Source organism: Falco biarmicus, chromosome 11 (genome assembly GCF_023638135.1).
Source record: "Falco biarmicus isolate bFalBia1 chromosome 11, bFalBia1.pri, whole genome shotgun sequence".
In the NCBI taxonomy this organism is placed as follows: Eukaryota; Metazoa; Chordata; class Aves; order Falconiformes; family Falconidae; genus Falco; species Falco biarmicus.
Genome location: NC_079298.1, coordinates 19244095 through 19268729, shown reverse-complemented (window position 1 = coordinate 19268729; position 24635 = coordinate 19244095). Strand labels below are relative to the sequence as shown.

The following is a 24635-nucleotide window of genomic DNA, read 5'->3' as shown; positions in this document are numbered from 1 at the left end:
CTTTTGCTCCTTTTTTTAATGTAGTTACTAAAAACCTTTACCTGCAGCAGCTTCTTAATATGTCTGGTTTTTCGGGGTGGGTTTTTTTGATGTCAGTTTTCATTACAGTGATGGGAAAAATTAGTTTGTCAGGATCAAGTGTCAACAGATATTGCACCCTCAGGGATTGTATCCTCTATGTTTCTTCAGTTTATTTTTGCTCAAATTCTCAATGCATTTTGTCTCGTTCTCCCCTCAACCAAGAAGACCTTAAGTGATCCCAGTCACTTCCTGAAAAGTTACTACTGCTCTGTTTACACAAAGCTGAAAATGGCCAACATATGAGTAATTTTAGGGAAAAACACCTGTCAGGTCTTAAGGCTAAATCCCCTATTTGGATTCTACAAGCATTTTCCAATAAAAAAGATGCACAGTCCTGTTTGGGCCATACAGCTGTGCCATGGAAGTGTATAGAAACATGATAGGAAGTATTTTTAGAACCTTGAGTTTAGAACATTCCTGCAATCAGACTATACTCTGCTTCTCAGCTGTTTTAAGGAACTGTAGAAAAATGAAGAGCCTTTGTTTTCCTTAATCTCGTTAGTGCACATCTTGTCATCCAGCCCTATCTTTCATAATTAAAAAAACCCACAAACAAACAAGAACAAAAAAACCAAAACCACAAAACCCGAAAATCCCAAATAGTTACCATAGGGGGACAGGAGAGAGACAGATGAAAGCAAGGGATTCTTTTTTAGTAACTCCTAATATTTTTGTACCAATCTCACTTTGAATCTGGTAGTGTACAATCCATCTCTGCTACTGTTTTTATAAATTTAAATATAAACTGCCACTTCTGCTGAGTCAAAAGCATGTTTCTGTCTTCATACAACTGATTACATGAGAGGATCTATTTCTGACTTTCTGAGAGGAAGGTGGGGGAGAAGTGCATTGTGACTGAATTTTAAGAAGAACATTCTGCTTATGACAGGGTAAACTTTGTAAGACTTTCATATAGCAGAGATCAGTGTTATTAAAGATGAGAACATTTTTTCTGATGTATTTAATGCATAAGAAAAACTAGCTTGTTTCGTATTTCATTTATTCTAATAAATATCTCTGCAACTTGTCTTATTAGAAAACTTAGTACTTCCCTATTAATTGATTCTGTACCCTTATAACAGGAAATGTTTTTGCTGTTGGTTGGAGAGTAAATCCTAGTCACATTTAAGTTGATTGAGCTTTACTGGTCATTTCAAATAAACCTGAATTTAATCGCTGGATCTTGAACCCACAGCTGGCCAATACTGAGGGGCAAGATGTGTTGGTGGGAAGCAGCCTTGTAATCAAGAATTTTTCTTCTGTTTTTAGGGTTTCATTGGACCTCCAGGTGTGGCAGGACAACTAGGACCTGAAGGAGAAAGGGTAGGTTTAATGGAACATTAATGAAATACTGATATTTGGGTGGTAATACAATATATGTTAGGAGGCAGGGGGTTGGGGGTGGGGGGAAGTACAAAGTATAACTGTTCATATGAGTCTTTACAAGCAAAACTGATGTGGAGGAAATTAAATACATAGCGCATATCTAATTAGTCTAATCAATGAAATGCACTGGTGCTAAAGTGAAATAGAGAGCAGCTGTAAATTGTTATGTGAATTTTATCTAGAGATGCAAGGATTAGGGGTATTTTTTTCTTACCACGAATGTCCATAATGAGTATTTTTCATTGAAGAATTTTTTTTTAGTCAATAATCAGTATTTGTCATTTGTTGGATAATTTTATGGAAATGTTAATTGCAATCTGTGTTTGAGCTTTGTTTTGGTTTTTTTGAGCACAAAGGATGTCTGGCCATGTGCTTTGATGGATGCAGGATATGGCCCTTCATAGTTCTGATGTGGCCACAGTAAAGACAAGCAAAGTTTGTGGTTTGTCCCCCCTGTTATAGGACATTGTTTGTATGATTCTTTGCTCAAATGTTTTCTTTTCTTTTCTTTTTTTATGGTGCTTCTTCTTACACTGTCTTTTCAAATGAAATGCAGGTTTGATTACTTGAACTTAAGCTATTGAAAAGAAAACCTACTTATGATGGGTTATTTCTTTCTCAGGGCATCCCAGGCTTTCGTGGAAAAAGAGGTCCTAAAGGGAGACAGGTAAAGCTTCTAACACTTGTTACAATATTTGCTGCCAATGTAAATGCATCTGTAATTCACTCTTATAATAATACACAACTTTAATCAGCTGAAAAATGGTACTTTTACTTTTTCGATAGATGACTTTCTATTGTTTCCAATTAGTACTTTACAGTACTGCAAATTCTGTGCAGATTATAAGTACTAGATATTCTGAAGTGAGGAAGACTTAATCTGATGAGCCTTGTGGCTGGTTCATTATATCAGCTACCTGAGGGTTGACAGATGACAGGAACATATAAATATATTCTATAAAATCAGTGTTAGCACAAGATGCACAGATCCAAGTTTTGTAAGTCTGATTTTGGTGTTGGTGTGAATGCAAATCAACTGCTGCTAACGTCTGATGTTTCTGGACTGTGGTAAATTAAAGCTGTCCTCTACTTAGCATGTATTTCTACAGCTGAAAATAAACACAAATCTGTCGAGTATACATTATGAAGGTTTATGTATTTCCTGTGGTATATCTTCAGTGCCAAGTGTTTTGTTTTCTGCTGCAACCTTATTATTTTAGGTCTTTGAAGCTATCCAGGAGTTTCCAATTTCAACTTGCTTGTGGTTTGAGATTGGAAACTACGATAGCATTCTCCAGTTGTGCACTCAGCTGTTCAGATGACTTTCATCTAACATGTTGAACAAGCTTGTTCGGCAGCAGTACTGTGATTGCCATCGTTTGGCCCTTGGTGTATGCTATGAAAGTTGTGGAGAATTCTGTCTAATTATGTTTTGTTTTCTGTGTGATCCAACACCAGCCAAAAAAGGCACTAGCCTTCAGTAGAGTTCCTTTTGATGTAAAGAAAGGCAACCAGAGAAGTGTCATTAAGTTGATAGACTGCTCTTTCTGAAGTTGCTGTCTTATTGTTAAGGTGTAAAATCAAAGTAAGAATCTGCTTTTTAATTACTTGGTTAGCAGGATGGGATGCTCCTGTGCTTGTTGACCATATTGTAGTTCACTTATAATTTGCATAAAATCCTACTTTTTGTGCATCTGAGCGTTGGGCAAGAAGGGATCTGTGCCATCAGTACCTTGCAGTAGTTGGCAATGGGTTGTACTGGTGAGTCATGTGCAATGCTGAAAAAGAACCTGGACAGAAAGCAAAGGCTTGTGCTCAGTGTGGAAAATGAAGAGGAGGTGACAGGAGGGTACTCTGAAAACATGTTTTGCATTATCATCTCATTCTCTGTGGCAGATTACACTGAGGCTTGTGATTGCCAGTGTAGTAGTTTGTTTCAATCCATAACAGTTGGTGCTGTGCATGCTGTAGTAAGCAGCTGTTTTTAATTTACAGTTAAGAGCACAGCTTCTAGCAATGCCAGGGTATGCTCTGATAAGGACTTGTATTCATATAAATCAATTCAGAGAGGTTACACATAGGTGACAGAGCACTAAAACCACCACTGTACGATGTCCATGATTGCTTTCATTCAGTAATGATTCCTCTGTAATGCTGTTATTTCCTCAGTCCCAAGGAATGCTTTCTATGATCTATAAAGTACTTATTTGACCGAAGGCTACTAATTTAGGGATCAAACTAGGAAAGCAATAATGTGGGAACCTGGCTTGAAGTACTTTGCTGGATCACAGACTTAGAGAACATGTGTTATTTTAACCCCAATGAAAACTGTGATGACAATGTTTTTTGACACAGTGTCCTGGACTGTTAACTAACAGTTAACAGCGCTGGTGCTTTGGAGCAGGACATGGTCGCTAAATGAAATTTGGGTTGGGAATTGCATGGTGCCTGAAGTTAGGCTCCTTGCCTTGTGTTCTAGGATGCAACTTACTTGGACAAAAATTCTGTCAATAATAATACTTGGGGAAAAAACTGTCTGACTGGCAGAGAGCCTTCAGAAAGAAAACAGGTCCCAAATATGATCTTAGTTTTGGAAGTAACATTAAAGTATAAGAAAAGTGGATTGTGTAATGGGTTGTACATACAAAATGCTACTACTTAGCAGGTTTGTTGAATAGTTCTTCATATTTGTAATATCTCTGGCATATTTGAAATGGAACAGAATATTCAATTACCAAAATCTTTATTGTGAAGATTATAGAGTGAAGATTATAGAGTGAGGATTTGTTTGAATTTTAGATTACTTTTGTATACAATATGCTTTTAAAAAAGTATTTCATAGTGGAAGCGTATGTATTCAATTTCTTCCCATTGTATGCTTGTAATATAAAATTTGGCTAGTTTGCAGTATTTTTAATGAATTGTCAGTCCTATTAGTATGATCCATAGTGCTTTTACATAAATAGTTTGACCCTGTTTGGGGGAATGTTTTACATAGTTCTCTTCTACATGGGATTAGTTACAATCAGGAGTCAAAGTGACAGAACAGACCTGGTAAATTATACCAAGAATTTATTAAGTCCATTGTAACTGTAAAAACAGTTCTGTTTAGTATTAAAATTATGAATAGTCATCCTTTGTATGCTTTATAATAGTAATGTTAAATGATGATATTGATGTAATAAAACACTTGTTGCACAGTAGTATTTTACTTCCATTATTAGACTTTTCTGACTGTTTTCATATGTCACATTTCCTTTTCACTTTTCTACTTACCAAGATAGTTTTATCATCATCAGTTAGAATTCTGACACATGATGTTGGGAATGGGATTATGATGACTGTGAGTGATCTGTCCCTTTCATAACTCATGCTGTTCTGGGTTCCTGATGTATGTAAAACGTCATCTGTGACCTGCATCTATGATCTGGTGGCTGGTAAAACTGTCCCATTGCATCCTGCATTTCACTTTAGATGCCTCATTTGTGTGTTTCCATTAAAAAAAATATTGATATTCACGTGCGTCATGGCAATTCTGCCTCTGTTAACATATACCAATGGTAGACAGTACAACCAAAATATGATGCTAAGGGTGGTAAATTAATCATTGTCTGTGCCATGTCAGCTGGTAGCTTTTAACAGCATAGGCACTGTGAAATACCCATTTTGCATGTGTGAAATTTTACAGTGCATTTTCAGAGTTCTGCAAAAATCTGGCCGATGGTGTATGGTTGGAGAATCAATGTAATCTGCTTTATTAACCCTTAACCTATGAACCTCTACTTTTTAAACAATAAGACAGTCATGGTGTAAAGATCTGTACTGTCAGATCTTACAGTTACAGCTATAGATTCTTATTTGTGAGTTCCATGGTCAGATCCTGAATAAAAATTTCGTTGTTGTGAGAGGCATTCCTATCTTTTGCTTTCCTGAATTTGGAGGAGAATCTAGAAAAAAACTCCAGACAAAATCAACCCAAAAGATCATACAGGGAGTGTTATGCATGTCCCAAATTAATTTACAGCACGATGATGGGATTTAAGAGCCTGTTAAGCTGTTTCAACATACTGTTTTAGCAGTGTGTATACATTATATATACATATATATATATATGCATTAAAAGTTGCCTTGACTTTTAGATTTTTTGGTTAAAGTTACTACTAAAGCCAAATATGGCTTAAGCTGCATTTAAACTACTTCGGTTTAGGATACAATTTTTTCCACCTGCTTGCTGCGGTTTATATTATCTTTCTGACTGCTCTTCATATAATATTGTTTGATGATTCATATCCCCCATTCCATTAAGGAAAGACACTGCTTTACTGAGCCCTGAGCTGGACAGCTATGTGGATGTCCTCCAAACAAGGTAGATTGAAAAGGCCAAATGAATTGTACATTTGACCTGCAGCAGGTTTGAACACAGTCTTGGAGAGGTGAAAGGTTAATGCCTCAAAGTACTGTTCCTGATACACAGGGAAGGGTAAAAAGACATTCAAACATTGAAAAGACAGAGTATTTCATGTAAAAATTATCGCAGGGATGGAATTTGCTCCTTTTCCCCATGGAGATGGACTAGTAATACTCTGGTGCTTTGTGGCAGATTTTTTAAGGTCAGTCCATCTCTCAGTTATCTCAGTACTCTAATATTGTGTGAGATTTTTTTTCCATTCTAGGAAAAGTCTCTTCCGTGTGAGCATCTTAGCTTGGATTTTTTCCAGGCAGAATACCTTTCCAGCTTGGTATTTTGCAAATTTTATGATAGGCTTTTCTATGGACCTTACAATGTAATTAAAAAGGATGTTGACTTCTCTGTAGGTCTGTGCTCTGTCCTTTCTTCTAACTTTATACAGTGATAGGAATAAAGAAAATATTGCATGATGCTGCTTCAGACTAATAGCATGAGCTTCTATTAGCTTCATGTGGCTTTTCTGGAGAAATAGTATATGAATAGTATACTGATAAAAATTAATCAAAAAAAAACACACAAAAAAAAAAAATGGAAAAAAACCCAAACCATTTTCCCCTAGCAATTTGTGTGCTTCTGCAGTGGGCAACATCAGAAAGAAGTAAAGCAATCTGCAAAACTCTGAGAGGAAGCAAGAAAGATTAGAGACAGTAAAGTAGTGGGTTTCCACTTCATTTTGCTTCTCAAGCAAGAAATGGAAATTCCATTTCAAGCTTTGATGCTTGACTTGGTCAGTCAGATTTCTTCCCTGGCCTGGTATCCTAGTCTCTGAGAAAATGAATAAAGCTTTTCCATGTCTTGTTTGAGTTATTTTTTCAATCTTTAGACGCATACTAAGCCAAGTGTTAACATTGGTAAGGACAGTATTGTTTTAGTGAATGCTGTAGGTAATGGGGAGGGGGAAAATTGAAGTAAAAATACTAAATGAGAAAAGAGACTCCAAGCAAGTAATTCAAGTAATATTGTTTAATATTGCTCTTAAAGCAAATCAGACATCTGATTTTTCCCCATGCTCACATTGTGTATAATTATATCTTTTTTGGTTATGAATTTAGGAGACAAGCAAATGCCACTATTCTGTTCATTTGAACTGTGCAGCTGAAACTTTCTGCTTCTCCCTGAATGTACATTCTCTCTCCCTGAATCCACTTGTTGATTTGCTAATTTCTAATACCTATAGGAATTCAGTGTTCAGACCACCCTTTTTGTCTTGAATATTAAAGAACAAGCATTCTCTCTTCTGCTTTAGGGTTTTCCAGGTGACTTTGGAAATAGAGGCCCCCCTGGCCCAGATGGGAATCCTGTAAGTATCAAATTGTGTGTTGATTAACGTGGTAAAATTTGTAACACTCAGTATTAACTCCCCTCCCAGATGGAAAGGAGACTTTTGCCTCAAAGTGATGTCTTAAAGTCTGCAGGAAAATTTTGGACTGTTACTTTTCCATGGAAATTGCCAGGATAGTATTGTAATAAGCAGTGGTATAAAAAAGAAAGAGAAAAGAACCAGAAAGCTACTGAGAGAACAGTTTCCACCACTGTATGTGCTGACTACCTCGAGAATCAATGTCTTGCTGTCCTCATTACATTCCTGATTCGAATTCTTCAAAAATTCTTGCATTGGATATGACTTTGCATTGTTTGTTTAAACCATTATTCTAAGATCACCTTAACAAAATGGGACTCTGCATGTATGCCAAACCCCTAGCTTTCGTATTCTTATGCATTTGACAGTTGATTTCATCCTTTGAACTATTACTGAATACAATTATGCTAGTATGTCATTTAGTGCATTATAATCAGTATGATAACAGCTTTGTCCTTGGCAGTGTGTGCAAGCTAAAGTGCTCTCGTGGTATGGTATTCAAACTGTGGCACAGGCACATCACTGGCTGCTATCAAAGGAGCTTTGCTGTATTTGTAGGAAAACTGGCTGCAGACTCAAAACTCAGGTTTCCTTTGATATGAGAAACCAGTAAAAGGGCTTTGGGCCAGACAAGGGAATAGCAGTAAGTGCTGGGCAAAAAAGCAGCTGATTTGAATGTGCTTTTATTGTTGGATGCTCCTTTGGAAACTGCTGTCAGTTTGTGTATAAAGGTTGTTCTGACATGGACCAGAGTCAGCAACTGGGCAGAGATGGTCTCCTTTTTGAAGGCCTTCCCCATCCTGACACACCCATTTTAGAAACTTATTTTAGAAAAGCTTACATGAATTTTGCTGGTGATTTATTAATGTTTGGTGCCAGCATTTTGGAACATAGGAAAAAAAATATTTTGCATTTCTGGTCCCTGAAGCAAAGCTCCCCTTGTGGGAATGTCAGGTGGTGTCAGTATGGCATTTTTTATCTTGAAAGCCCTCTGAGGTGTCATGAGTATCACCAGCTGCTTTGCATATGATATAAAAAGGTAAGTTCTTCCTTCCCCTCTTGGTACTCCCAAGTGTTCCTCTGTTCCTGATAAAGCAGATACTGTCTTTCCACAATACCTGCAGAACAGTAATTTAATAGAAACAAGCTCAGAAGGCCTGAATCTGAAGTTACAGACTTGCACTTTACAAAGAAGCCTTTTTTAACACAAGCATTTGCAACCAAGTTCCTTCTAATCTGCCAAAACAGCTGCTGATCTTACTGCCTCCTCAGACAGGTAGCAACCCCTCTCCCTGCTTCCCCCAAAACTCACCCTGCAGGGCTTGTTCAGGCAAGGGGCCAGAGCTGCAGCTGCAGGGGGCTGCAATGCTAATGGGATATTTACAGAGCCTGTTCGTGAGCTGGCAGTGGAGAGCAGGGGAGGCCTGTGGTGGCAGGAACATGAAGGAAACACATTTCTTTCTGTATGCTGACTTGACACTAATGACATTTGTTTCCATGCCTAATTCCTTCTGCTTAACCGAGTAATGCCATCCTTGCTTTCCACAACACCCTCTCATTTCTCTGAGGATGTCAGTCTGCCTTGGAGGATGTTTCTAGAGCATTCGGTTTCCCCTGTGGTTAGTTTGAAGCAGGCTGGAGAAGGTGCATAGGCACTAGAGAAGGGAGGAAATCATGAAGGTGTCCTCTGTCCCATGCTCAGCAGCCGTGCCCTGTTGGACAGCTTCAGAATGGGCTGAGATTTGCTTGCATAAAAATCCCCCTTCAGTGTGGGTGCCGACGGGCTGCAGTGCACCCTATGTATGATAACCATTGAATAGCAGGTCCCAGACGTTGGTACAGCCTGTGCAAAGCAAGCTGACCTGGAGGGCTACAATATGCCTTTCATGCATGGCATAGAAACTTGGCAACTGTTCTCCGTGGTGTTTTAACCTCTGCTGAGTTAAACTTGAGTGAAACAGAGCCAGTAGTAGAGTACTGATGAATTTGTTACTTCTACATAAAGTACAAGTACTGTGGTTTGTATCAAGAAGTATTTTTTCACAAAAAGAGTGTAACCTTTAATTTGCAAAGGTCTTGCTATGAACTGAGCTGGTGTCCTATTTATCTTTCAAAGGAATATTTATTTTCCACCACAAAGAATTTTTTTTTTCATCTTCCCACTTTAAATATCATGGCAACAAATCTCACATTCCTTGGTAATGCAGGAATTATTTAATGATGCATGTATCTTGAGATTTAATTCCATAATCAGGAATTTTAATAAGCATGTTTGCCCATACAGTGGTAAGTTGTCATTCTTCAGGAACTCTGTAAAAACCCTAGTGACTTGCTTTGCAGATCACTTTTCTTTATCTTATCACTGGGCATTTTTTAAAATGGTAAAATTCAGATAATCTAAAATTCATTTTCTTTGAAGGGAATTGTTGGTGGTGTTGGTCCTCCTGGATTTCCAGGTCTAAGAGTGAGTATACATTTATTACTTACTTTGATACGGCTTCATTAGAATATTTGGCTTGTAAGTTTGAAATAATAACAACAAATATAAGAGTCTAGAGATCTTAAAAGATTTTAGTTTAGGTAGCCATGATTGCAATTGAAATTACTGTACAAAACTAGTATGGAGAACTTCTATATTTGATTTGGGTTTTTATGCTTATTTCTGACCTGGTATGTCTGGGATTTTTACTTGCAGTAACCAAGTTGGCTAGTTTATACCCCTAAAGCCAGTGTTTGTTTTTGAAAAAGCACAATACTTCCAAACATTTTGACATCCACAGTCCAAAAATTGTCTTATGTTTTTAGAATAAGGTTGTGATGCTCACTATGACATTGCAAGCTGTAGTTGTATATATACAGTTGTGACAGGGAAGCTCTGTGACATGAATGAGGCCTACAGGAGATGGGGAAGATTGATACTTTCATACCATGTGTCTTACTGCCTTATTTTAAGTAATTCATGTGTTTACTGATAGAAGACCTGGATTTGATTCTTGGTATTGGCTCAGTCACGGCTGGCTACCCAGCCATTTCATATTCATAACATGTGGGAGAAAATAGCATGTTTACACTTCAATTAAGAAAGCCATGATTGTCTCCAGTGTTTGTGTTTTTTGTTTTTTTTTTTTTAATTTATATCTGGAGATCTGAAATATTCTTGATGTTTGTTAGTTTACACTGATGGTCATCTAACTTTTCCTTTGAGTGTGCCAGTTGAGTTCCATGATTGTCTTTTTAATGATGTGTTCATAACAAAATAAGTCATCCCTTGCTGCCTGATTGCGATTCTTATGGTATTGCTATAGTGAAGGCACAGAAGCTTGGACAAGGAACCTCTGTGGCTTGCAGCCTTCTTCATGCAAACATGACTGATTGTATTCTTGTCACTTGCCATATTTGAGCCAATTAAACTACTTGTAATATTAGAGGTTGCATTCTTGAGAATTTGCTTTGAGTTAGTTTGCTTTTCTTACATAAATGTCTTTGGAATTTTATCTCAAGGATTTTGATAATTGTACAAATATATCTCAGTTTTTAAAAAAGCCTATTATATATCACATCTAAAAAGATGCTTATTATTTTGATTAAAACTTAGCAGATTAGCTCTTCCTAGAGTTTATGAGCATAAGTGTTTGCATGGTCAAATCTCCATTTGCTACGTTGCTGAGTTGTGGTCATTTACAGAGATGGAGTGTTAATAATTTTGTGTGAAATACAGAAATTACTTTCAATCACTAGTCTAAAGCCTTTTCTACTTGTATGTAGCTGAAATATAACAATAATCACAGAATCACAGAATATTCAGGGTTGGAAAGGGCCTCAGGAGATCATCTAGTCCAACCCCCTGCTAAAGCAGGTTCACCTAGGACAGGTTGCACACAATTGCATCCAGGTGGGTTTTGAATGTCTCCAGAGAAGGAGGCTCCACAACCTCCCTGGGCAGCCTCTTCCAGTGCACTGTCACCTTCAAGGTGAAGAAGTTCTTCCTCATATTTATTCAGGTGGCACTTCTTGTGTTGCAGTTTGTGCCCATTGCCTCTTGTCCTGTCACTGGGCTACACTGAAAAGAGCCCAGCCCCATCCTCTTGACACTCGCCCTTAAGATATTTGTAGACATTTATAAGATCCCTTCTCAGTCTTCTCCAGGCTCAACAGGCCCAGTCCTCTCAGCCTTTCCTCATAAAAGAGTTGGCTCCAGTCCCCCCGTCATCTTTGTAGCCTTCTGCCAGACCCTCTTCAGCAGTTCCCTGTCCCTCTTGAACTGGGGAGCCCAGGACTGGACACAGCACTCCAGTTGCTGCCTCACCACAGCAGAGTAGAAGGGGAGGATCAGCTCCCTTGACCTTCTGGCCAGCTCTTCCTAATGCACCCCAGGATCCCACTGGCCTTCTTGGCCACCAGAGCACACTGCTGCTTCAGGGGCAACTTGCTGTCCACTAGAACTCCCAGGTCCTTCTCAGCTGATATGAGCTATTGGGGAAAAAATCCCCCAAATACACTGATGGTATATTTAGATTTTGACCAGCATGAAATCAGCAATTGTTTTGCCTGTTGCCTGTGAACGTCATCTGAGTGGCCTGCCATCTCTCATTGAAATGTGAGATTCTTCTGCATGGTTCCATGTGTGTAAGGAAAAAAAAAAAAGCTTTGATTATGTGCCCATACATAATTTTTATTCAAAGTAAAGGCAAGAAAGTAAAGCATAGAAACTGGCATTTCTTTCTTCATTATGTACAATTATTAAGCTAAATCTTCATGTGTATAGCTTTTAGTTTCACAATGTGACCATTTGGAACAAGATTTTTACAGGGAATACACAAATATTCACATCTTCTGTTGGAATTAGGGTTTGACCAGAATTCTTGGAAACTTTACATTATCTGCTGCAGGTCATTTGACTACAAGGAATTAGAGGTCTTTTATGAAGCAGAGAGCTCCTTTGATCCCTACACTTGTGTGTTTGTAGCTGAGGTATATGTATATATGCTGAAAAACAATGACATTTTTGGAGGTAGAAATAAATTTGCAAGTGAGCTTCTGATCTTATTATGAGTTTAGTGCTTGGGATGACAAATGTGTGATTAAAAATATGTATGGGCAAGTTCTTATGATGTAGAAATGTGGTTCCATAAAGGTAGGGTTATTCCAACAGCTTAATAGATCTTGTTGGATACATTAGGCTGTTTTTAAAGGTATCTTCGTTTATTCAGCCCAAACACATTAGCATTGCCACTCAGGGGCGGTTAACTCTCTGTGGCTGATAAGACCTTACAGTAAGATTTTATAGTTAAGGAAAGTGACCCAGCAATATTTCCTCCAGTTTTCTGAACACGCATTGGAAGCTTCAAAAGCATCAGCAGATCTAGCTGGGGTTTTGAAATAAGGTCAGAACATGGCTAAAAAGGATTTCGGTATCTAGTGGCATGAATCTTTTGTGGATACTAACACACTGTATACACATCATCAGTAAAATTTACTATTATGCACTCCTTTGTGTCTCTGCATTACACCATATTAGTTACTCTGGTTCCCACTTTCCCAGGCAGTAAGATAATTGGAAGACCTGTCCTTTGTTACAGAGTTTATATTTACAAGGGACCATTGTGCTTTTGAAACTGTAGGATAATTTCACCAAGACCTCAGGGGAATTTCAGGTGACTGTAGCATCCCCAAGTACAGCATGTGTGGTGCAGCCTTTTTCCTTGACCGCACCTGCTCTCCAGATGGATTTGTGCACCCTGGCCTTTGTTTTCATGGCCCTTATTCAGGCAGATGCTACTGGTCATCCAAAACTGCGTAAAGAACTAGAGATCTCAATGTTTGTTCTAAAATACTTAGTTAATTAAACATATTATACTATTACAAGATGCAGTATTGAACATGAGATTAAATATATTAATCTGGCAGAAACCAACAGTGTTAATTCAAGTAGCTTGTCCAGCCCAGCTGTATACAGTGTCAAGAGCTAATTATATTTTTGTACTCATGAGAACAACAGCAAAGTGAGCAGCATCAGCAAGCTGAGTCCAAGAATTCTTTCTTCCATGATTTTTTGTAATATACAAAGCTGTTGCCAAGTTCAGAGTTCTGGCTGGCTGAGCAGTCAGTCTCTCAAGACTTGCAAACCCATGAGTTTTAATGTGATGGAGACTTTCAGAAAATTTAGCACCACAGTTATCAGAGCTATCACATTTCTATTTTTGTTTAAACCCCCCCACACACACCCCTAATACTAGGAAGCATTAGTTTTCCTTTTCTGGTATCTTATTTTTTGTCATGTAAAAGCAATTTGGTTTTAGTTTCACTAAAAAACTAAACCATTCTAAAAAAATTAGAAATGGTGGAAAAGGTATGCTTTATGTAGCTGAAGTAATTTGTGGTTTTCATCTATCAGCAATTTTTAACCGATAAGCATGTGCTAACATATAGCAGGGCTGTTGTAGATGAAGGACAATTTTAAAAACTGACAGCCTTAGTAATTCAACCCTTTTCAGTGAGATCACTTTTCAGTTTTATTTTTTAATAGTTCCAGTTCTTTGCTGTTAATTATGTCAGACGATACATCTGGAGACTGTGACAAGAGTTTCATCAACTTGAATTTTGTAAAGCTCTTTTGGAACTTCTTCCCATCGCTTTTGTAAGCTAAATTTCCCAGCTTAGTATCCCTCTGATTTTTCAACCGATGCTATTGTTGCCATAAGTATGCATTTCAATGTACAGTATCATTAATACAGAAATGCCTTGCTGAACTAAAACATAAAGCACAAGTAAGAGACAGCAATGTAAACAATTTATCTTGGCATTAACTAACATGACAGAATATATCATTGAAGCAGTCATGTAAGGCTAAAGCAATGTAGAGTGGCAATTCTCTTGGGAGCTTTACCAAGCACCATTGAGATGCTAAGTCATCAGTCTTCCTTTTTCTTCAGTGAGCCATGAGTCTGATGATGGCTGCAGAGGAATGTTTTTGCTAACTACCCAAAAAAGTTTCCAGAGAATAATGAATGTGTGCTGAACTGGAAATCAGTAGATGTCCATCTCATCTTTTCCATGTCACAATTAGCAAGTAGCAAAAGATGTCTTTATTCATATTTGTTACGAAATTCTTGCATAGTCAGAGATATAACACTGCCTTTTTTTTGTCCAGAAGTAGAATAGGCAGAAAGTAGATAGATTTTTCTCTATATAATATAGTTTTACCTATTGATAAATCATTTCTTATGTTTAGCTCACTCTTTCATTAATATTATTGCTGTTTCTGTGTTGATCTTTTAAGATTCTGAATTTTTTTCATTTCTCATTCGCTTTTCATTTTCAAGTCATAAAACTTTATAAATCCCAGAAAGGAGAAATGTAGTAAGGGCTTTGAATCATAGAATAATTTAGGTTGGAAAAAAACCTTTAAGATCAACAAGCCCACTGTTAACCCTGGACTGCCAAGTCCATCACTAAACCCACATCCCTAAGCACCACATCTACACATTTTTTAAACACCTCCAGGGATGGTGATTCCACCACCTCCCAGGGTGGCCTGTTCCAATGCTTGACCACCCTTTCTGTGAAGAAATTTTTCCTAATATCCGCTCTAAACCTCCCCTGGCATAACTTGAGGCTGTTTCTTCTTGTCCTGTCGCTTGTTATCTGGGGGAAGGGACCGACCCCCACCTGCCTGCAGCCTCCCCTCAGGGAGCTGTAGAGAGCAGTAAGGTCGCCTCTGAGTCTCCTTCTCTCCAGACTAAACAAGCCCAGTTCCCTCAGCTGCTCCTCGTAAGACTTGTAAAGGTACATGAGAACAGAAAAAGTTAGCGTGACCATCAGAACTTAAGGTTAAGTTTACACACTTGGTATTTTGGAAGAATCCCATCTTTTCTTTTTTTTGGTTTGTTATTGTTTTTAACTTTAAACTTTTAGAAATCATTGAGAGTTGAGAAATCCTAGTAAAAGTCACGTTTTATGGCACTACTCATGGTAAAATAATTCCTTTAAGCCAAATTCAGTGCTTTATAGAGTAGTGATGTGATGTAACCGTAAAGACAAGAGGAAATAGCCATGGGCTGTGCAGTTGCAGTACAAAAGAAAGCTTCCTTATTCTGCATTGCCTAATGCATTGCAGTCTTCTCTTCAATACATAATCTAAAGGAAAAGAGGGAAGTTTAGTTTCTTGCATTTCTGCTGATGTGGTTGGGACCTGTAAAGGCTTATAATATGGATACTTTTTTCCCCAAGAAATCAGCCTGGAAAAGATTTTGGTTCCTCTCTGTGGTGCATAAAACGCCACATTATGTTATCAGTCTTTTAAGTTACTCCATTTCATCAAATGTTTAATGTAGTCACCTTTCTTGCTGTCTCATAGGGAGGCATTGGGCCAGCAGGACCGAGTGGACCATCAGGAATTCAGGGGCCCACGGTATGGTGCTAAACAATCCCACAGCCTGTTGCCTATGTTGCTTTCCATATTATAGGCAAACATTGGATTTTTGTTTTCTTCATTTTAATAGGGTCTCCCAGGGAGTGTGGGACAGCCTGGAATGAAAGGTGATAAGGTGATTTAAATAATTTCCATTATCTTCATAGAGATATATAATTCTTTCAGGCTCCTTTCATTAAATCTTGAGCAAAATAATGTACTTTACAAAGCCTTCCCTTTTTCCTTTTGATTTCTTTTCTCTTCTGACTTTTATTTTTTTAAAATTACTTCAGTCTCACAATCTGGTACTGCAGACAAGCTTCTGGAGAGCGCTTATTACTAGGCATAACAAAATCCGGTGCTGTGTATATAGGGTTTCCTGGAGGGGTGCTTCAGTGCAACATCTTGTATTGTCATTCAAAGATCTGTGTTAATTTTAAATACTAAATATCAAATTAATCTTTCTCAATTTCTGATAACTACCCCATTTTAAGCCACATAAATGTCTGTATAAAATAATATGTCGTTTAGGGTGAACATGGCCTTGCAGGAGAGCCAGGAGACCAGGGGTACCCAGGAGACAAGGTAATTTATAATTGCACTGTTTCACAAAATTGTCCAATTTCAGCAACTTCATCAGGCTTCTGAGTCTCTTCAAATGCAACAAGCCAGTTGCATAAAAGTAGAATGTAGTAATAAAAGCTACTGGATACTGCTGAATTAACATATTTGTAAGAAATGCTGTGCTAATTAAAACTTATAGAAAGTAGTGAACAAAGACAAGTAAAGGGCATGGGCAGAGTTCTGGCTGATGTGTTGAGAGAAGTGTCAAACAAGGAAAGAATTATGGTATGATCTGAAACTAGTAAGAAACTGTTGTAAAAGATATTTTTCCCTTGAACCTTTGAGATTCATCTGCAGCTCACCTGGACCAGCTGTGGTTAGCAGCACCACATGGTCTGGTATGTTCCCTCATATTGTGAAACTGAGATAAATAAGTATCTTCTTTCCTATTTGGCTAGTACATCAGAAGTCACTGAAACAGTGTATCCTGTGACAAGTCTTTTGATGAAAGTTGAACGTTAGAAGACACTTCTCATCCTGCAGAATTATTTCAAAGCCTGTTTTAGGTGGCAAAGTGTAGCAATCTATTGCTTCCAACATAACACAACAATACATTTTCATGTGTATTTAATAGCTTTCTTTTTTCAGGGTGCGCTTGGTTTGCCAGGACCTCCAGGGACCAGAGGAAAGCCAGGACCCCCAGTAAGTTTACATATCGATTTTTGCTGTCAGTATATCATTATATGTTGTTATATTGGCTACTTCTTTATCTCTTATGTTCATATTGTCATGTAATCCTCTAGAAGTTACCTAATTCAAAATGCACAAAGAACAAGGTCTGAACTGCTTTTATTTCTGGTGACTGGCTAGTGAGGGTCAGGTCCTAAGATGTGAGATTTTATTACAGAAATCAGTATATGTCTCATTTTAATATAGGAGGGCTTAGGATATTAAGTATTCTGTGACAGTCACTTTGTGGGGAAATAGACGTATTGGTAATGTTTGAAACAAATTTACTGAGAGCTTTGGGAGCTGCCAAGATGACCATTTGGGCTAGCTGGATTTGGAGAGAGTGTGGGAAATCTCATTAATACCCAGCCATTTCTCACAGGGATGGGAGTAGTCATGAATTCCTACTGATTTTTAGCAGCTTTAAAGGCACCTGTGCAGTGCTGCCACTTCTGCTGGGTTTGTAAATATTGAGGTAGAAAAGGCATTGCACAGGGTTACCTGGCTTTTTCCTCACTTGTTTTTATCACTGCTGTCTGCCTCTTTTTGATAAATAGTTAAAAGCTGCCAATAGTTTATGCTGTTAAAGAACTAATCACTCCAGTCCCTGTTGTCTTATGTGCAATCAAGCCACTATCTGATAAACCTACTTAGACCTCATGAATATCATCGGTCTTTAAACTCAGTAAAAAATACTGTCTTTGTCCCAGAAAATTTATAATATAAACATTAATCCTGCAAAACTTTTACACAGATTTGCTTAGGCTTAGATGGGAAAACTCAGCCTTTCTGCCTTTAAAGATACAAGCATTTTCATTTAAAGATAAACACGTGAATCAGCCCATTCCTGAACAGTTGTAGATTTTAAACACAAACTGAATGTGACCAGCTTCTTGACTTATGTTAAATTAAGATATGAGACCTCAGTCCTGCAAATAATATAGTGTTTAACTTTGTAGAATACATTTACAATAAAATCATTTATGTTACAAATTAAAAAAAGATTTTCCAGGACAGGCTTTAATTTTATTCAAGGAACACCTAGTTACGGCAGCAGCAGCAGCAAACTTGTAAAAATGTGGAAGAACAGATATAATGTAGAGAAATATTTTGGTTAGTTTCTAGGCGTATCAGTATTTGTATATAATGGAGTCACTGTCATATGTGGATAAGACTCATATTAATCACAAAACTGCCATTTCTTTGGCCATGATGGGATACTTCAACTACATAAGTACTCATATGCAAACCAATATCTGTAACAGTTGCTTCCTGGCCTTTTAAATAATACATAGTTTTTATTGTGAAAACAGCTATGTGTGTCAAGGTTTTTTTATACGACTATTTGGACCATCCCGAAACACCCAATTTTATTTGTCCAAAGCTGATTTGCATTTTTTTTGTTGTGACTTCAAAGAGATTTGAAGAACTAATCTTAATTGAATCTGAAGAGAGGCAGTTACAAAATTCCCTATTTAGTGGAAAAGTCATCTCAACACTTTTGTTGGCTTTCTGTTTGATAAATGTTTTTTAAATCTTCATAGCAATCTGTTGTTAAAAAAATCAATCAAAAATATAACTTTGGATTTTTTTAAGGGGAAAATTGGAGATCCTGGATCCCATGGACCATTGGGTCCTCCAGGGCCTGAGGTAAGAAATTGTCTGATGAAGGTAAATTCACTGTAATTTAGTTCTACTAAATTGCAAAAATCAGAGGTAAATGAGCTTGCATCACAAAAGATTATAGTCTTAGTTGAATTAGAAAATACTTTTTATATAATCATATCTGATGAATTCATTCTCCTCCATAAAGTACAAAATACTTTAGCTCATAATTTTTAATGCAAAGTATTAATATACAGGATCTTTGAATACAAATTAGTTCTTCATTGCCTATGTGATTAGGATTTCCTCTCTTTTGAATCCAGGTGTTATGCGTTACACCTTGTGTGAGGCTCATGTGCCTTCTCAGGCACACTTCCATTTGTAGATACTACAGAATGTTTAGAAGTGGGATTTTTCAAGCCTAGTTGCATATTTATCTCTTACAAAATAATTTTATTTGCCAGGAATGCAAAGAATAAACACTAGTTACATTGGAAGCATTGCCAAGCACTTGAATCTAGCAGTGCAGTTGCCTAAGAACTGTACTATGGAAGTCTACACGGAAACTGAGTCAGTTTCTGAATTGTTCCGTTTCCGTGCTTTTTGGCATTTATACATAGGCTATAGGAAAAAATGCTGTGGGACTGTACAGGAAAGACATATATGCATACACAGACACTCATATTTGCTGGAGAGGTGAAAGCAAAAAATGCAGATTCTTCTTTTTGATCAGCCTCCTCCAATGGATTTTTGTTGTCATTTTGAGGTTTTTTGAAAATATGTCTGGAAGGTCTATATTAGCAATGATGGTTGTTCTGGCCTTGCAACATACGATAACTCTGGGAGCATACCTCCTCAAACCAAGACTCTGTATTCCTACCTTCTTTAAGAGGGAGCCCAAGGCCTGTGATCCTCAAAGAACAAATTGTTGGGTTTTATTGCTTTGTTGTTATAGCTCCTCTAAATCCTAAAGAACACACTTTCTTATGGAGTTGAGCCCTCATCGAGAGAAAATTTACTGTTGTTGTAAGAACACAAGATGGTCTTTTCAGAATATGCCGATATGTTTTAGTCAATTGGGGAAAGAGTATTTTCATGCCCTTCAGTTGGAATGAAGAAGTCACAAGGCCTGTGCAAGCTGCCCACAGCTGCCTCTCTCTGTGGCTCAGGATTTTAGATTTTGTGAGCCTGTTAGCACTTCTTCATTATTAACAGAATCCTTGCATCATCTTGTGTAGCTTCCAGCAAAGGAGACCTATGGCAGGTTAATATCAAATTGCTGGTCTTGAAGCCTGTGTCCTGGTGACCCTGACACCTATCCCTGTAGTCCTTCATAGTTCCTTATTCCAACCCAGGCATGTTATTCCTTTGGGCCTAGGGATAAATTCATCACTGGGGGCTGGTACCCTCAGGGCAGATACGAATGGGAAAAGTTCCTGTCTGAAAATCTCAGCATTTCCTTTTGCTCAGTGATGCAGAATCACTTCAGCCATTGGAAGGCAAATAAAGTGCTTTATGTTAGACAATGAAAGCTTGAGTGTCCAGGTATTTTTCTTTGAGTAACTGTTTGTACAATGTCAGGTTTAAAACTACAAATCAATGTTTCTCAATTTTAGTCACACAAGACAGATGCAAAAGAAGTAAGAGAAGTTTTGCCTTCTCTTACTTCATAAAAACATGGTCACCATATGGCGAAATAGCAGAAATAGAAGGGAGGTAGGACAGCAGTATACCAGGAACTTGAATAAGTTGGAAATACTAGAAGTTCTGTAATAAAAGGAATATAAAAAATGAGCTTAAACAAAGATTGTATCGTACTCTCCCTGTTACTTTGTCTTATAAAAATAAGCTAGTTGTTGTTGCTAGAAGCTATTTAGACACAACTGCATATGCAATTATTGGGGAATTTCCTACAAGAAAAGCCTACTGTCATGTATCTAATCATGTGTCTTCTTCCAAAAATAGACAGCTAGGAGGTCAGGCAGGACTGCTTTCCTTGTTCCGATTTCATTATCTGAATTGTCAGACTTCCTGTGACTCCAGGTAGAAAACAGACATTACATCCTGTATTGCATGTTCCCCTTGATGCTTCTGGAAACAGCAGATTGTGATGAAATAGTGTCTTGCAAGGGGAGTACTTTGAATTTGCTGTGGGCATGACAGTCTATACCATATGTCTTTTAGTAAAGATTAAAAAAATAATAAAGCAAGCTATATTGGGATTTGTTGGGCATTGCTGTGAGTGGGAGGAACAAGGGTGTGTCTGCCCAGTGGCACAACCTGTCAGATCCTACTTCAGACTATGTCTCTCCCCTTTTGTCAAACACTAAGACAGTGGGATTTGTCCTGTCCCCATGTTCAAGCTTGTTTTGGGTGCATGTGAAATAAGAAACTGAAGATCCTTTGGTCTCTGCAATTACACATTTGAGTATTTCATTTCCAGTATAAAGAATAAGCAGCTATATCCCTAATTTTTTTTCTATGTAAACTGCTGTAAATGAGGCACTACAGCAGCTGAAGTATCTCTGCACACAACAGTGGGAACAGGCCTGGCAGGCTTCACTCATCCTTCCGGGTTTTTGGCGTTTTATATGCAGGTCAGCAGTGAATTGCTTCCTAAATCTTTCCTCTGCAGCTGTGCAACCTAGGTATGCCAGATCAGAGTTGAAATAAGCCACCCGCTCATAGCCAGGGTCCATTTGAGAACTGCGGTGCTGATGGGCAGGAGTGAGTAAAGGGAAGGACAGAGGTCTCGTGCTTGCTTTCTGGGCGGCGTGTGAGGGTTGTCTGCCAAGTGCATTCTTTTGCAGTGCAGGAGTCCTGCAGTGTCAAGCCAAACTCTCTGCTGGGTATGTTGCTGCAGAGCCAGGGTCTGTCATGTGCCTGAATGTATGCTGCTCACAAAGCGTTGGTTATCTTTAGTGAGCACTTGATGGAGCATGTTCTTCACCAGTTTACACGTTTTGCTGCTTTGTCATGCATCTAAAAATAAACAGCCAAAATTTCAACTTTCTAGAGAGTTTTATTTTATTGGTATGACAACTGGAAATTGCTGGTCTGACTATTTTAACTCAGTGTTAATTGTGTACAATGAAGTATGTAATGCTTATTGTTAATGTGAATTAAATGAGACAATGTTTTAACAGGCTTCCACACGTATTCAGAATATTTTACAGTTACATTTCACTCTATGAATCACATTTAATTATTCCCCAAGAATAAGTGTGATAGTTTCCTTCAGATGTTCCCTAAATATTATAAATAGGTTTCGTCTGAAACAGAGGGCACGTTAGTCATTATTGTCAATAGAACTTTTTTCATCTGTGCAGTATTTTGATCTGAAGTCATTAGCTTATTCTTTCAGGAAGGTACTCATATGGGATTCAATTAGTATGCTTCATGTTCAAGAGAATACATTACAAAGGAAAAGGATACGTTCAAATAATAGTAAACAGTCAAAAAGGCAGAGGTTTTGTAAATCAATTACTGGCTACTTTGAGTTGTTCATTTAAAAAAAAAAATTATTTTTAATGCTTGTTCTATCTTATAACATGCTGTTTTGAGGTTATGCAAACAATGCCACGAGTGCAGTGATAACGTAGTGTTCTCTTTCAATATCGCATTGAATAGCTTGCATGCAAATTACTTGAAGTATAGAAATAAAGACAATTTTATAGCTGAATTAAATGCATATTCTGGCATACTGCTTTATTTTTTTTTTTAAGTGGTTATAATTTAGTCTGCCTGTTAGGTCCTAGTCTGTTTCCACAGATCTTCACAGGCAATTTGCACAGAATTTGTCATCTTGAGATTTTCCTTTTTCAGACAGAACTATGGTGAGACTTTACTATAGAAAAAGGGACATGCAGATAAACAAAACTTGATTTGTGTTGCTTTACCAAGGCATTATTTAACTTCTAACATTCTGAATCTGCTTAGAGTAAAGGAAACTGGTACTGAGATGTTTTTTATTTGATTTTAAACACTTGCACTGCTTTGGCTCTTGGATTTTGGTGTTGATCTTAAAAGAAACAGTAGTTTTGCAAATAAATTTGAAATTTCTGCCTTACTTTTTTGATCTGGCCTTAGTCTAGGTGTGGTCTGATTTGTGTGGGCATTTGTTAGCAGCATAGCACTGTGCAGTGTACAGTGCAATAATCCTCCTGCAAGAGAATAGAGTTCCTCTTGCACAAGCATTATTTCACTGACTATTAGCTACTAATCTCTTTTCTAAGGTTTAAAGTTAGGAATACTTGATTTTCAAAACGCACAGAGTTGTTCCTCATTACTTTACTCTGTACTCAGGCTTTGCCTAACCCTACTGTCAGTTATATCATTAGAAGCCTGAAAGAAGACCTGTTCTTCAGACCTTAGTCATTTAACTGTTATTGGTAACACAAAAACGAGCCTGAATATTTTAAAATAAATACATAATCTGGTATTTTTGTCCCTGATGAAATGCCCACCTTTGATGATTGTTTTCACCATAACTTGGAACAAAATTGTAAAATATACTTCTCTCTGCTTACCATTGTTATATGTATTTGAAAGTTACACAAAAGTAGCTGTTGATGTTGAATGCCTGGCTTGATTTTTGAGTCTTGTGAAAGTAGTTAAGCAGGTGGCTAAGGTCTCCCTGGGCCTTGTAGGTTGACTACTGAAAGTCTTCAGTGCAGACAGGGAGACTGTTAAAGAGAGTCCAACAAGTGTGACTCTAACCAGGTTAAACTGTGCCAAGCTCCCTCTGGAAATCCTGTCTGATCCTTGGAGTGGGTCTGCACTGAAGTTCTTACCAAAGGTCTTAACTTCTCACATTGTAGCTTTACAGAATACTTCAATACTTGGTCCTTAAAATACTGATCAGTGGCTGCTGCTGCTGTGCTGGTCAGTCAGGTGAATCACCAGCCACCTTCTTGGCCATCAAGCAGCCACGCAGGTCTGTTTTGAAGGGTTGGTGTACAACCTCGCTCTCACTAGAGAGTAGCCTATACTTGATACTGCTTGTTATAAATACAGTGATTCTGATATGTGTTCCATATAATATGTAGATGCACTAGATGGCTTTGAAGGATGATGCATCATATTTGGAAAACCTGATGACTTTAAGTCTCTCACGAAAAAGTCACTAGTGTTTTGGTGAACATAACTGAAAAGATCCGCTGTGTGCAGTTAGACAAAAGCACAAAGCAACATCAGCATAGTGTTACTCACATCTTAGTAACAGTAAATTGCAAAGCTTTCCTGTACCGTATCGTATGCTGTACCCTTTTTTCTGTTCTCTGACAAATTGCAATTGTACAGTTGTAATTTGTACTGTTAGATTCCTTCCTCCACCCTTTCCAAAATCAGAATTAAAGGTCTGTGGGGAAAAAAATTAACGTTTTGTCTCTGGCCTTTAAAAATGCTGGCATTAAACTTGGCTAGATTGGCACACATGGAAGAAAGTTAATTTCAAATCTTTTTTTTTTGTACTGTTTTTCTCTTTGTACTTGGCACATTATTGACACTGTCATGCAGTTGTATGAATGGCAAAGGAAAAAGTCCTGTAACTGTGTGAATACTGACATTTCTAATATTGTATAGAGAATTTTTTTTAGTTGAATCATATCTCTGCATAGCATGTACTTACAGAAGAATAATGAACACTTATTTGAGAATACAAAATCACAGCTCATTTTCTCAGTTTAGAGAGATTGTAGTTTTATGCAGAAATCTTCCTTTTGTAATTTGATAATAATTAGTAATAAAGCTCTAATAAGTACCTTGTAGTTCAGTAGTGGCATCCAGTCAGTATTGCTTCTGAAAATTCATTCTCATTCAAATGAAACACAGCATGTGATTGAATGAAATATTGGAGGAGGGAAACTTGGCAACTGAAGGGACTATCACAGTCTCTGGAGAGGTTTTTGTTCTGTGGTGTCCTTCTATCATCGCTGGTGTCCCAATCGCATTGACGGCTGCTAAGGAAATAGAGGGCATGAGGGTCAGTGACTAACAGCAATGCTGGCAAATGTCGTGTAGAAACAGCTTGG

The 24635-nt window shown here is 37.7% G+C and overlaps 1 protein-coding gene across 2 annotated transcripts in view; it reads left to right on the top strand.

Moving 5' to 3' along the window:
• COL24A1 (collagen type XXIV alpha 1 chain) overlaps positions 1-24635 on the top strand; it is a 147549-nt gene that overhangs the window by 42681 nt on the left and 80233 nt on the right. For both annotated transcript variants that reach the window (XM_056356293.1, XM_056356292.1), the window contains exons 11-19: positions 1351-1404; positions 2090-2134; positions 7182-7235; positions 9715-9759; positions 15652-15705; positions 15797-15841; positions 16237-16290; positions 16918-16971; positions 18595-18648. In XM_056356293.1, the coding sequence (XP_056212268.1) occupies positions 1351-1404; positions 2090-2134; positions 7182-7235; positions 9715-9759; positions 15652-15705; positions 15797-15841; positions 16237-16290; positions 16918-16971; positions 18595-18648 (459 nt within the window). The remainder of the gene's footprint in view (positions 1-1350; positions 1405-2089; positions 2135-7181; positions 7236-9714; positions 9760-15651; positions 15706-15796; positions 15842-16236; positions 16291-16917; positions 16972-18594; positions 18649-24635) is intronic.